We start from the raw sequence: 15,824 nt of genomic DNA on the forward strand, positions 1-15,824 counted from the left end.
GTCAGGGAAAATTTGTAAACGTCGTCAGGGAAAAACGGGAATTTGAAACTGAAATTTTTTGGCAACCCCGTTATAGAGTAATGGCACTCCCGTACTGTTTCCTAAAGATATAATATGCCCCCAAAATGATATCGACGGTCAAAACTACGGAATACTAATCATCTATATTTAAAAGAACTTAAACAGAGCCATCTTTTTTCCACCTGATGCATTAAAACCAATTCACAGTGCGTGGTTTTTGCGTGCAGCATTGAAAATTGCGACATTTAAAAGAGCTTACAAACTTGGCCCCGATAATGGCTTTGATATCCATAAGCCAATTGTATATGTGCTCCATAATTATTATCCTTAGCTAGGATAACCCGTTTAAGGGCATTATAAGTCGTTAGATGACTTGGGCCTAAGGTGGTGGCAAGGGTATTAGCCTAGATGATTATTATCATAAGCCTATAACCTTTAAGTTTGAAACGCACATGGCGCCCTTTGTACCACCACTGGACGGGCGAAAAAGAAGAAATCAGGCGATAGTATCGGCACCTGGTAGAGATAAATTGAAGCTTCTTTCTTCCCCCTTACTCTCTCTCTACGCACCTCTCTCTTACCAAAGCAGCTGGCATCATGCATTGCGGGACGCGTTACGTTTCTCTTTTCCGCCACCGGGTGGATTTAGCGCTGTACTTTCGACAGTCGTTTGCTTGAACCAACACTGCCTTTCGATTCAAACTTAGGGTTGATAGGCTTATGTTATTCTTAATAATCTGAGTTAAAATACGCGATATCTATCGAGTAATTTTGGAAGCGCAATTTTTCATTCGGAAATTGCATACTTTACTTCCGATAGGATTTATTCGAAAAAAATATTTCTACGTCAGTCTTAAGATTATTAACTAGATGAAAATATCATGAAATTGATCAATCAGTCAGCGAATTCAACGAAAGATAAATTGCTTCTTTTACCGCGATAAATATTTCAAAGTTGCAACGTAAAAAATGACCAACTAATCCACGCCTTTAATAATAATAATAATAATAATAATCAGCTAGGCTAATACCAAAGGCACACCTTAGGCCTAAGTCATCAAGCGACTTTTGAAGCCTTTAATTTAGGTGGCCGGGTTACAATGCGTAGGAGGGTGGTGGCAAGCCCTTCACACACTATCATAAGTAATGCAAAATCTATTAGTATAACTTAAGTTCAGATAGATAATGATAGAATTCCATAGAACGATTTTTAGGACAAGAAACTTGTAACTCACTAAGGCCTATTTTCTTCGTTGGCAAAAAACTGTGGATGGAGATAATAATAATAATCAGCTAGACTAATACCCAAGGCACCACATTAAGCCTAAGTCATCAAGCGACTTTTAAAGCCATTAGTTCAGGTCGCCGGATGACAATGCGTAGGAGGTGGTGGCAAGCCCTTCATGCCACGCGAGCCAACAGCTCCCAACACTAACTATTACCATTAAGCTCATCAAGATATTTTAGACAGTTTCAAGGACTAGTAACAACTCACGTATCCTTAGATACAGAATGTCATTATAAAAATTGGCGTTGGTAGTGTCATACTACAAATATTATGTTACTTATGACATTATAAATACATAATAAAACAAAAATCGGGTAATGCGAACGAAACCTTTAGTGGCGTTATATCCACGAACAATGTATTATATTTCCTAGGGATGCGTTATTTTTCTATTATCGGTATCGGGCAATATCGGCTTAAACGAAGCCGATATTGCCCGATACCGGTATAAGAAAAATATTTTCAAGAAAAACTTAAAAATAAGAAAATTCTCGATTAACCAACTATTCGATTTGTGATAGAAAATATGTAACACGTAAAATGAAAAGAAACATATTCGGATATGCTCTTGCAAATTAGAATAAAATGGTAGGACAGTGTACTGAACCGTCTTTTAGAATGAGTTTATCTTATACACTACTGTTATGATTGATAACTTTGTTAATATCGGCCGATATAATGGGCAAATGTGCAGCGTAGCCGATGCAACCGTATTCCACATAACTCTCCAAGAATTTGGCTTAGAAGAGTCAGGGATATCACAATCGAGAGAAAATATCAGGCCCTCGGTAGCCTACTATTTTGGAGTTCAGGGGCCCACAAGTTTGTCATTGGCCCATTTTAGTGCTATATGGCGATATTCTAAACCCCCTTTTTTAAAATTAACTATATTTTTAGTTAGTACTGATCATTTCTGAACTACGTTTTCGGTTATATTAAAAAAATGTAATTTTAAATGAGATTTCTGGCCATTTTTTTGCAAAACCAGGTAACTCGAAAAATTCATTTTCGGTAAAATTCCTCTTGTGTTTAGTAAGTTAATGTACAAGGTGATTGGAAATTTGTTCACATTTAAATTTAATATTTAAAATAGGGTTCGTACCATAGATAAAATAACTTCGTATATAGATAGGAAACTTCATGTTGTAGAAGTGACACCAGAGTTTTGGCCGACATCTGGTCGCGGCACCCGAATAATATTATTTGGTGAAGTTCGCACTACTCGAAGTCCTTACTAGAACCTTGGTGTAACGCAATCCCAATTACAAAGGCTTAAGCGAGCTATATGTATTAAAAGTACTTTTTTCTTGAACTGGGAGCAAATATAAAAAATAGCCCTAAAGAAATAGCATTCTTGTATATTTGAAGACATTTACCTTGTAAAATACGTTTATTCACAAAACTCCGACCTCAAATTCCTCAATACGTTCTACGCTCTTGAGAACACAGCCAACTGGCGCAGTCACTAGATGTCAGGGCAATCTCGTGAGAGTCAGTTTGCCCCATTGAAGTTTCCTATCTATATACGAAGTTATTTTATCTATGGTTCGTACGAAACCTTGATAACCTGGATAAGTCAGGGATTTCTAAATTGGGGAAAAAGTCAGGGATAAGTCAGGGATTTAAATAATAGCGTAAAAAATCAGGTATTACCGTATTAGTCAGGTATTTTATCAGACAATGAACTTTGCATCACGGAGAATATTCCCCAATATAGTTGGCACCTTTTTCTCAGTATGCGGTTATAAAATATAATTAAGTTGGTGATATTTAAAAAAAAATGCTTTCTTGAAAACATGAAAATTACCAGGCATATTACTACAAAGATCAGGGATATTGACACAGATTGGCCCGGGATAGCCTGGATAAGTCAGGGATTGGAAATCCGAAAACTTCGTACGAACCCTGAATATAGTTAATACATCGGGGGGATTGTGTGTACTTAAATGTCCGTGACATCTTGTTTTCTTTCACGAAGCGCCTGAGAAATGGAACGAGCCCTTCGATATTGAAATATTAAGCATCGCGTGCTTTAAAATATCATGCTTTTACAAAGATGTCCTGGCTCTCTGTATTACTACTTGTAGCAAATCGCTGAACGGGTTTTATTTAAACTTCTATTCGATCGAATACCAAATCGAATACGCGATTCGAATAGAACTTGAAAAAAAATATTCTAATAGTTGTACATTCCAATACATGAGGGTAGATTGTGTTGTTTTTTAAAATTGTTCTTAAATGGTTTATTGAAATAAGAACTCAACTTAGATATAAATAAACTAAAATCATATGGAATAACGTGTTAATTTTTAATTAATTTGATAAACACACCATTACAGAAATACGGTCTAAGCAAGCGTAGTGACTGACGCGCCACCTACTCTCCTTTTCTACTGTTTCTACACACTTAAATAGTATCTGCTTTCAAAAAACTGCCGTAGATGGCGCCACAATAAAATATTTTCATTATTCGATATTCGAATTACTATTTGGTATTTGGCTCGGATTTATCCCCGAAAATTATTCGTCAGTTTTTGATATTCGATTTGGTGTTTGAAATGTTTAGAAAATATATTTGATGTTCGATTTGGTATTTGAAGTGTTTCGAAAATATTTGATATTCGATTTGGTATTTGAAGTGTTTAGAAAATATATTTGATATTCGATTTGGTATTTGAAGTGTTTAGAAAATATATTTGATATTCGATTTGGTATTTGAAGTGTTTAAAAATATATTTGATATTCGATTTGGTATTTGAAGTGTTTCGAAAATATTTGATATTCAATTTGGTATTTGAAGTGTTTAGAAAATATATTTGATATTCGATTTGGTATTTGAAGTGTTTAGAAAATATATTTGATATTCGATTGGGTATTTGAAGTGTTTAGAAAATATATTTGATATTCGATTTGGTATTTGAAGTGTTTAGAAAATATATTTGATATTCGATTTGGTATTTGACAGCTCGGTGCTATGACACACTATTGTATTGATAACGGAGTCATTTTTCTATGCGCGGATAAGACTCGGGATTTTTATGTTTTCAAAACGGTTTGAAATTTACAGCGATAAAATTTTAGCCGTCTTGATAAGATTATCGCAATCGAGAAACATTCTTCAACTTCCTTTATTGTGTGGCGCTCGGGGACAAACCTATTCCGTATATGTAGCTGGTGCGATACGGCGATAAATTATATCGTTTATCGGTGAAATTATTCTTACGAGTCTCTAAATTTAGTGGCCGTAGTTTACCATAGTGTGTCGTTGTTGGTTTTTATAAACTTTCGCCCAGGGTCTGACAATGTCGTTCGAATGGATTACCAAAAGGGATTCGAGCAACAAACTGTGAGTTTTCAATATATATAAATTATGTTCGGAGAAGGGCCTGAATAGGATAAAGCCTACCTAATTCAACCTTATTTACATAACAGGGTTGCCACACGTTAGGGAAATCGGGGAATTTTAAGAATTGGTAAAAAGTCAGGGAATTTTAAGAATTGGTATAAAGTCGGGGAATTTTAAGAATTTGTAAAAAGTCAGGTAATTTTAAGAATTTGTAAAAAGTCAGAGAATTTAGTTTAATATTGACACTTTTTTAAGGTAATTTTACTCTAGATCTATGGCAAATTCTGTTATTATCATTTAGAACTTTTAAAGGTATTTTAGGGTTGAAATAAGTTTTGTACTGAAATATAAGTTGATTTAATTTATTAACTTCTGATAAATGTAGAAGTTAAAAACTGTCTAATTTGGGTTTAAAAAAGTCCGGGAAAATAACTTACAATGGTCAAGGAAAACAGAAAATAGTCAGGGAATTTGAATCTGAGAATATTGTGGCCACCCTGCATAGAATCTATTGATACTCCAAAAATAACTTAAACTAAAATACTACCTCTATATTTATTTACACCAAAATTTGTGGTAAACGTAATTTGTTTTCAAAATTCAGACTTTACTATTTTTAAAGGCCAATTAGTTTGACCACCAAACCTGTCCAACTAATTGGCAGTGAATTAAACAGCGTGAAAATCAAAAGTTGGTACACGTTTTGGTAGACCAACAGTCAACTTTTTCGGTTGGGTGTACAATTTGTTTGAAATGTACAATATTTTGAAATTAAACCAATGAAATTAAGCTATTTCGTGACGCGGGAACTTTGAAACTTTTTACCCTGCGTCTGCTTACTATCTAATATTGCTGTTATCGATATAGCAGACAGGCTAAACCTAATTTCAAATTTCATGTAGAATGCCAAATGGTCAGTATTGTTCAAAATGCTTTTTTTTTCAAAATGCAAAATACTTTATCCATAACTCCTAATTTAAATTGCAAAATACTTTATCCATAACTCCTAATTTAAATTGCAAAATACTTTATCCATAACTCCTAATTTAAATTGCAAAATACTTTATCCATAGCTCCTAATTTAAATTGCAAAATACTTTATCCATAGCTCCTAATTTAAATTGCAAAATACTTTATCCATAACTCCTAATTTAAATTGCAAAATACTTTATCCATAGCTCCTAATTTAAATTGCAAAATACTTTATCCATAGCTCCTAATTTAAATTGCAAAATACTTTATCCGTAACTCCTAATTTAAATTGCAAAATACTTTATCCGTAACTCCTAGTTTAAATTGCAAAATACTTTATCCATAGCTCCTAATTTAAATTGCAAAATACTTTATCCATAACTACTAATTTAAATTGCAAAATACTTTATCCATAGCTCCTAATTTAAAATGCAAAATACTTTATCCATAACTCCTAATTTAAATTGCAAAATACTTTATCGATAGCTCCTAATTTAAATTGCAAAATACTTTATCCATAGCTCCTAATTTAAATTGCAAAATACTTTATCCATAGCTCCTAATTTAAATTGCAAAATACTTTATCCGTAACTCCTAATTTAAATTGCAAAATACTTTATCCGTAACTCCTAATTTAAATTGCAAAATACTTTATCCGTAGCTCCTAATTTAAATTGCAAAATACTTTATCCATAGCTCCTAATTTAAATTGCAAAATACTTTATCCATAGCTCCTAATTTAAATTGCAAAATACTTTATCCATAACTCCTAATTTAAATTGCAAAATACTTTATCCATTGCTCCTAATTTAAATTGCAAAATACTTTATCCATAGCTCCTAATTTAAATTGCAAAATACTTTATCCATAGCTCCTAATTTAAATTGCAAAATACTTTATCCATAGCTCCTAATTTAAATTGCAAAATACTTTATCCGTAACTCCTAATTTAAATTGCAAAATACTTTATCCATAGCTCCTAATTTAAATTGCAAAATACTTTATCCGTAACTTCTAATTTAAATTGCAAAATACTTTATCCGTAACTCCTAATTTAAATTGCAAAATACTTTATCCATAGCTCCTAATTTAAATTGCAAAATACTTTATCCGTAACTCCTAGTTTAAATTGCAAAATACTTTATCCATAGCTCCTAATTTAAATTGCAAAATACTTTATCCATAACTCCTAATTTAAATTGCAAAATACTTTATCCATAGCTCCTAATTTAAATTGCAAAATACTTTATCCGTAACTTCTAATTTAAATTGCAAAATACTTTATCCGTAACTCCTAATTTAAATTGCAAAATACTTTATCCATAGCTCCTAATTTAAATTGCAAAATACTTTATCCGTAACTTCTAATTTAAATTGCAAAATACTTTATCCGTAACTCCTAATTTAAATTGCAAAATACTTTATCCATAGCTCCTAATTTAAATTGCAAAATACTTTATCCGTAACTCCTAATTTAAATTGCAAAATACTTTATCCGTAACTCCTAGTTTAAATTGCAAAATACTTTATCCATAGCTCCTAATTTAAATTGCAAAATACTTTATCCATAACTACTAATTTAAATTGCAAAATACTTTATCCATAGCTCCTAATTTAAATTGCAAAATACTTTATCCGTAACTCCTAATTTAAATTGCAAAATACTTTATCCATAGCTCCTAATTTAAATTGCAAAATACTTTATCCATAACTCCTAATTTAAATTGCAAAATACTTTATCCATAACTCCTAATTTAAATTGCAAAATACTTTATCCATAACTCCTAATTTAAATTGCAAAATTGAAAATACTTTCTCCATAACTCCTAATTTAAATTGCAAAATACTTTCTCCATAACTCCTAATTTAAATTGCAAAATTGAAAATACTTTATCCATAACTCCTAATTTAAATTGCAAAATACTTTATCCATAACTCCTAATTTAAATTGCAAAATACTTTATCCATAGCTCCTAATTTAAATTGCAAAATACTTTATCCGTAACTTCTAATTTAAATTGCAAAATACTTTATCCGTAACTCCTAATTTAAATTGCAAAATACTTTATCCATAGCTCCTAATTTAAATTGCAAAATACTTTATCCGTAACTTCTAATTTAAATTGCAAAATACTTTATCCGTAACTCCTAATTTAAATTGCAAAATACTTTATCCATAGCTCCTAATTTAAATTGCAAAATACTTTATCCGTAACTCCTAGTTTAAATTGCAAAATACTTTATCCATAGCTCCTAATTTAAATTGCAAAATACTTTATCCATAACTCCTAATTTAAATTGCAAAATACTTTATCCATAGCTCCTAATTTAAATTGCAAAATACTTTATCCGTAACTTCTAATTTAAATTGCAAAATACTTTATCCGTAACTCCTAATTTAAATTGCAAAATACTTTATCCATAGCTCCTAATTTAAATTGCAAAATACTTTATCCGTAACTTCTAATTTAAATTGCAAAATACTTTATCCGTAACTCCTAATTTAAATTGCAAAATACTTTATCCATAGCTCCTAATTTAAATTGCAAAATACTTTATCCGTAACTCCTAATTTAAATTGCAAAATACTTTATCCGTAACTCCTAGTTTAAATTGCAAAATACTTTATCCATAGCTCCTAATTTAAATTGCAAAATACTTTATCCATAACTACTAATTTAAATTGCAAAATACTTTATCCATAGCTCCTAATTTAAATTGCAAAATACTTTATCCGTAACTCCTAATTTAAATTGCAAAATACTTTATCCATAGCTCCTAATTTAAATTGCAAAATACTTTATCCATAACTCCTAATTTAAATTGCAAAATACTTTATCCATAACTCCTAATTTAAATTGCAAAATACTTTATCCATAACTCCTAATTTAAATTGCAAAATTGAAAATACTTTCTCCATAACTCCTAATTTAAATTGCAAAATACTTTCTCCATAACTCCTAATTTAAATTGCAAAATTGAAAATACTTTATCCATAACTCCTAATTTAAATTGCAAAATACTTTATCCATAGCTCCTAATTTAAATTGCAAAATACTTTATCCATAGCTCCTAATTTAAATTGCAAAATACTTTATCCGTAACTTCTAATTTAAATTGCAAAATACTTTATCCGTAACTCCTAATTTAAATTGCAAAATACTTTATCCATAGCTCCTAATTTAAATTGCAAAATACTTTATCCATAGCTCCTAATTTAAATTGCAAAATACTTTATCCGTAACTCCTAGTTTAAATTGCAAAATACTTTATCCATAGCTCCTAATTTAAATTGCAAAATACTTTATCCATAGCTCCTAATTTAAATTGCAAAATACTTTATCCATAGCTCCTAATTTAAATTGCAAAATACTTTATCCGTAACTCCTAATTTAAATTGCAAAATACTTTATCCATAGCTCCTAATTTAAATTGCAAAATACTTTATCCGTAACTTCTAATTTAAATTGCAAAATACTTTATCCGTAACTCCTAATTTAAATTGCAAAATACTTTATCCATAGCTCCTAATTTAAATTGCAAAATACTTTATCCGTAACTCCTAATTTAAATTGCAAAATACTTTATCCGTAACTCCTAGTTTAAATTGCAAAATACTTTATCCATAGCTCCTAATTTAAATTGCAAAATACTTTATCCATAACTACTAATTTAAATTGCAAAATACTTTATCCATAGCTCCTAATTTAAATTGCAAAATACTTTATCCGTAACTCCTAATTTAAATTGCAAAATACTTTATCCATAGCTCCTAATTTAAATTGCAAAATACTTTATCCATAACTCCTAATTTAAATTGCAAAATACTTTATCCATAACTCCTAATTTAAATTGCAAAATACTTTATCCATAACTCCTAATTTAAATTGCAAAATTGAAAATACTTTCTCCATAACTCCTAATTTAAATTGCAAAATACTTTCTCCATAACTCCTAATTTAAATTGCAAAATTGAAAATACTTTCTCCATAACTCCTAATTTAAATTGCAAAATACTTTCTCCATAACTCCTAATTTAAATTGCAAAATACTTTCTCAATAACTCCTAATTTAAATTGCAAAATTGAAAATACTTTCTCCATAACTCCTAATTTAAATTGCAAAATACTTTCTCCATAACTTAAAATGCAAAATGTAAAATCTAAAATGGTTATTGCAGCTCAAAATAAAAATACGAATTGCGTTTTGAAAATGGTTTTTCAAAATGCAAAATGTTTTTACAAATGCACTCTATTTACTTTTTATTAGTCGCGTGCATTTATTGTACACGCGGAGAACAACGATTAAATTACTAATTAATTATTATTATTAATTAGTAGTGGGAAATAAAGCTTCTGAGTAAGTGAGTCACTGAGTATCGCCATCTATGATTACTTGGGAGTAAATAGCAGACCAGAGTAAAAAAAAATTAAAAAGCATTTTTAAAATGTTTTTTTCACAAATCAAACCCAGTAGCGGCGCCAGCAATAGGCCGGGGTAGGCCTGGGCCTACTTGAAATTTTGGTAGGGGCCTCCAAAATTTAATATATGGGCCTCCAAATTATTTAATATAAAAAAATTCTGTAATTTGTTTGCGAAATAATTTATTTATTTATTAATTTTCCAATATTCAATGCGAGTGATTCGCTTAACGACACTGCTGTTTTAATTCCTTTCAAAGGTACGAGTAACTTTTCTTTGACAGTAGTTTATTTTTTAGTTTTAATTTTTCGCAAGCGCTACTATATCGAAATTGTATCTTTAATTTTATCTTTACAAGTTAATGGTTCTTAAACTTACTTTACTTAATGTACCTACGTACATTCATTTTCGTAAAGTAAGTTCTAATGTAAGGGATGTACATGCGAAGTACCGAAGGAATGAATGTAAATTGATAGACTGGAATTCAGTGGTTGAATTAAGTAAATAACCACTCATTTGTTTAAGTGTTATCGGTACACAAAAAAGGATCAACACACACTCAGTTTTTAGTAATGTTTAAATTTATAATTAACTCAACTTTTTTCGTCACGTACCCATTTTACCCAAAAATTTCACCACTTGCTTCAAAAAAAAATAATCCACATGGACGGATTTGAAAAAAAATGTGTTGGGGGGGGGGCTCCATACTTTGGGAGGGGCCTCCAAATGGTTGGCCTACCTCCCCAAAAATCCTGGCGCCGCTACTGATCAACCCACAAAATGTGAAATGCAAAGTACTTTTTCTCACTCAAAATGCATTTTGAACAACTATGCAAATGATTAGCCCTCGTGTGGACAATTGTCGTGCTATAGCGACCCACAACACATTCCAAAGAATCGCATTGTTTGGTGGAAATATGTGAACAACGTAGGGTGGAAGGCTATCAGTGAAACTTTTTAACACTTTTCGTACGCAACGTTTTGTTTTCGAGGCGTGAGATAAACAAGTTGGCCTAAAGTGAATGTACATTATTTGGATAAAAAAAATAAAGTTTATTCTCTAAAAAATGTAAAAACAACACCATCGCTCTTCGGACTATATTTATTCACGTATCGAAAACAAGTTAGCCCGTTAGGATTAATGTTTCATGTCTCTATGTGAGTGGGTGGGTGACTCTATGGGTGAAGGCTTCCGACTCGAATGAAGTGCATTTCGGTGACATTTTCCATCCCATTCCCCCGAAGTTAGTTCAGGCCGAAATTCGACCACGATGCTCGCGGATCCTAGTACTTTTCCACAGAGTTAATAAATACATTCTTGAAAATTCCAATCGTACCTTCGACGATTTTAAAGGGGAATTGTCACCAAAACTAAAGTTTACGAGGTTTTGGTGACATTTAAAACATTTTAACTAAAAAAAGGTATTAAAAATACTTGGTACGTCTTAAATCAATTAATTAACGTTTATTTTGATGTTTTATTGGTTTATTTACCTCGGGTAAAATGTAATTTGACTGAAAAAACCTTGGCGGGAATTTTCTTAATTGGAACCATTCTCCTAATCCTAATGGTTCTCGAGATAAATTTTGAATGACCTTGAACTAATGTTACAAATTTCAAACTTCCCCACTCAGTTTAGAGTGTCACGACAATTTTTATCCATTAGATCTAGTAGTTTTCGATTTATAATCCCTTAAAGGGGAATTGTCACCAAAACCAAAGCTTACGAGGTTTTTTTACAGAAAGATAGAAAATATATTAATGATTATGTCCCTGAAATTTTATATTTATTGGAAAAGTATTTAAAAAGTAACGCTACTTTTTCCGCAACCTACATCAAACGGCTCCAAAAATTTCAGAAATCGCGGTTGAACCTACGTGCAGCGCCAAGAGAATGAAGCGGAAAAAATTTGAGAAATAGCGGCGTGTAAGGCATTTTAAAAACACGACAAACTACAATCTACGAATATAACTCGGTTAAAAAGCCAAGAAGATTGTCGTAGCAGACGACAGTTCCGACCAAAAAACGATAACACCGGGGAAAATAATATTTCGTTCACGAGATGGCGCTGCGGGTAGGTCCAACCAAGCGGTTCTGAGATTATCGAGTCGGGGGGGGGGGGGGAATAAAACACGAAATTTCGTTGCTAATAATAAATCAAATACTGGAAATATTAACATGAAATTTTTTGAATAACCATTTTCGGACGTCCTCTATCCATTTAAATGGTTTTAAACCAATTTTAGGGTGGTGACAATTCCCCTTAAATTAACTTTTATTAAATTTCGTTGTAATAAATAATAATAAATAAATAATAATCAGCTAGGCTAATACCCAAGGCACCACCTTAGGCCTAAAACAAACATGACTGTCATAGAAGTTCTGGTAATACTAGCGGAGTAAATTGAGAGTGAAATATAGCGTAGACTGTCGAGAGTTTTCGGGAGATTAGATTACCTGGGAATAGGAAGCTGGAACTAGTGGCGCTTTACTCTTTATAGTTTCCGCCGGTAATTGGTAATTGGGCTTGTTGAGAGGCAAAGCGCTCCTGGCACGTGTCTGCACTTCAAACAAAACCAGTTTTTAATTAAACCCGCGCCACCGTGCTCCGCTCCCAGCTCGTTAGAAGAATGCCTTACCATTAAGTACTTTGGAAGATCGCGTTTCCAACCGTTGACTAGATTTACGTTCAACTCTTTCTCTAGGTAAAATCTCTTTGATTTTAATCATTATTTTACCAATGATAATCGGGGTTGGCTCAATAGTTCTTTTTATAAAATAACCTTGGCCATCTTGTTGAAATGTTGCCTCCCCGTTTCAGCTGTGGATCCGTTTTCTCTCACACTAAAGAGTTTATGAACTCATTCTTAGGCATTGGCTGAACTAGAGGTCGGCGGTACAAATAAATTAACCGCAAGAATTAGCATTATTTGATTTATACGATTAAACAACGATTTAACATGCAAAATTAATAATTTTTTTCGAATATTTCTGAATAATTCTCGGTTATGGATAAATATAAACAATCGTATAATTTCCTATTCAAACGCTGTACTATTCCATGGCAACATTTCAACAAGTTGGGCAAGCGTAAAGACATTTTATAAAATCAACTATTTTGCCAAGGGTGGAAAAAAATAGTTTTTTCCACCTATTGTTTTCCTGTTGAAAACCGTGTGGAAAATCGTACTTCCATGGTTTTTCCACCTATAGTGGCAAAATTCAATAAAAACTAAATAATAAAAGCAGTATATTCTTTATTCTATTCACTCTTCTTCTGGCCCTTTTTCATCTCTCCTATTTGCAATGACCAAATTAGTCACTTAATAGATATATCAATGATTAATTTAGCCTGAAAAGAGTTTTGCCCACTTTTTCCATTTTTTTTTCGGTTATTACCAGTTTTTCCTACATGTCCCGGCAAAACACTGTTTTTGCCAACCCTGAATGATATAATTAATTTATTTAATTTAAGTTGTATAAAAAGGGGCGCTCAGACTATACAACTTTTAGTGGACAATCGAATTTGTCCAACTAATTAATAATAAAATAGCCGCGTGTGAACAGCAACTGTTGGTACTCTTTTTGGGGGGATGTGACCCAGGGTTGGCTGAAGTGATTTAAAATAAAATTGTTGATTTAAATCACACAATGTCTTTCGATGGAGGAATAAAAAATGGAAAAAATAGGTTATTAAAAAAATTAATATACGTAGAAAATCTTATCAAACTAAAATAATAATTAAATTTAATTGAGTTTTCATGTATGGTCAATGTATGTAAGTGTGATCAGGGGGTAAGTGTGATCACCCCCTATTATGTTTATAAAATATTTGTTGAATGGATATTGAAATATACTTAATTATACACATTTTGTATATTTTCAATATTAATTTAAATAAACATTTTGTGTTTAAAACTTTTAGTTGAAAAAACTTTATTCTCTTCTACTTGTGTTTAGAGATTTTATGCGCAAAAGAAACGTTCTGTAACTTTTTTCCTAACTGGCAAACCGTTTTCTTATTTTGGTATTTTGTAGTCTGCTTATCTTTTGACCTGCTCGGATTTTGTTTTCATTTTTGGTAATAATTTGAGGTTTTCAAAATTTAATCTAGAAAAACTCTTTCTAAATTTGCAGTGTGGGGTAAGTGTGATCAGTTAATCAATGTAAAATTTTGGTAAAATAACTTATGGTTTGTAAGACAATTTTTTTATAATTTTCTTGATCTAAACTTACTAAAAAAGGAAAGGTTAAGCTTTAGCTAGCTATATAAGCATCTGGGTACTTAAGTTTAAAAATATATTATTTTAGAGCTACGAAAAAATATAGTTTTATTGGGACACACCATATTTAACCTCTGTATGTAATTTCATTGTGATTGGTCAAGGATTTCACGTTATAACAATTACCCCCCCCCCCCTATCACACTTGCCCCGCATTTTGGGGTAAGCGTGATCAGTCACAGAATTAAATTCAGTAATTCATATTTAAATAACTATTTAGTTGATATTAAATTTGATTGCGTAGTTGTGTAGGATAAAGTGGCCGTATTAATGGCACCAATTCTTAAGATTGTGCTATTTTTAGTTTAGGAGTAATTTCAAGTAAACTCCCCCAAAAAATATTTTGATCACACCTCCATTGACCCTAACTCAAGATTAGCTAACTGATAAAAGTAAAATATCCGTTAATTATACAGGAAAAGAGCCATTAATTGTACCAAAATCAATAAAATCAAAAAAATCCGATTTAAATAAAAATCAATTGATTTGATTTTATTAAAAAATCAACCAAGTGCCAACCCAGACTCCCTGAGGTGACCAATAGGCCGATAAAAATATTTCGCCTAAGTTGTTATCTTTCCCTAACTACTAGAAGAATTTGGGACAGGGGGCAGGAAGGGAAAGTAAGTCGGTGACGTATGTTCATCTATGTACAGATATAAAAACTATAAAAAACGTTAAAAACCAATTTACTCTGCTGCAGTATTTTGGTGGGAAACATAAGCCTTAGCAAGAATCGTGGCCTTACGCGAACGTTTCTTATGATTAACACGTAAATTAAAAGTTAAAAACATAAAATGAATCGTCTAATTGGAATTGGGGGATCTGTTTGCTGTTTTATTTAAATGCTATTTAATTTACATTTATCAAAAACATTAACAAACCTTTTCTTTGGAGAATTCATCGCTTCAAACCTGCCGATTCGCGAATTGCGAATTCGTTACGTTAGACTGCAAAATAAATCGTCGAAGTTGGCCGTAAATTCCGACCAATCAGAGAAATCCTCTTTTTCGCAGGTTTACGCGAGGGAAGTACTGATGGGAAGTCTCCTCGTAGGATAATATTTTTATCGGCCTATTTTTGGATGTACCATTTAAAAAAATCAATAAAATCAACAACCGATAAAATTGCAGTCTGAACTTTAGTTATTTGAAAAATTTATGAGCCGTGATGTATACGAAACTAATTTCCGCTAAGCCCGCTCTTACATGCCGTAGACAATTCATAAGCTGCCCTGTGAACGGCGATCAGGTAATCTATCTAGATCTATCTGCCTAGATCTATATGTTTTAGAATTTTCCACTCATTCAATCTTCGCACTTCGATGCTACATACTAAAGATTCCGCTTAGTTATTGGGGTGGCGGAGTGGTTAGCACTTTCGCCTCGCAGCGAGAGGAGCCCTTTTCGATCCCAGCTTGTGGCACTGGCTGAAAACTCGGAACAACTCCTTCCGCGTGGAGTTTGGAAGTTCTCTCCCCACTGGTTTAA

The 15,824-nt window shown here is 31.9% G+C and overlaps 1 protein-coding gene across 4 annotated transcripts in view; it reads left to right on the plus strand.

Moving 5' to 3' along the window:
- The window catches only part of LOC149934829 (putative protein kinase C delta type homolog), a 138,053-nt gene that overhangs the window by 13,669 nt on the left and 108,560 nt on the right, over nucleotides 1–15,824 (plus strand). Inside the window, exon 1 of one of the 4 annotated variants that reach the window (XM_090181147.1) lies at nucleotides 4,569–4,655. The exons of the other annotated variants lie outside the window; for them this stretch is intronic. Coding sequence (XP_090037273.1) covers nucleotides 4,612–4,655 — 44 coding nt within the window. The 5' untranslated portion in view covers nucleotides 4,569–4,611. Of the gene's footprint in view, nucleotides 1–4,568; nucleotides 4,656–15,824 lie in introns of those variants that run through there. 4 annotated transcript variants of the gene reach the window in all.

This window comes from Leiobunum rupestre, chromosome 7, assembly GCF_980474605.1.
Source record: "Leiobunum rupestre chromosome 7, qqLeiRupe1.1.hap1, whole genome shotgun sequence".
Classification (NCBI taxonomy): Eukaryota; Metazoa; Arthropoda; class Arachnida; order Opiliones; family Sclerosomatidae; genus Leiobunum; species Leiobunum rupestre.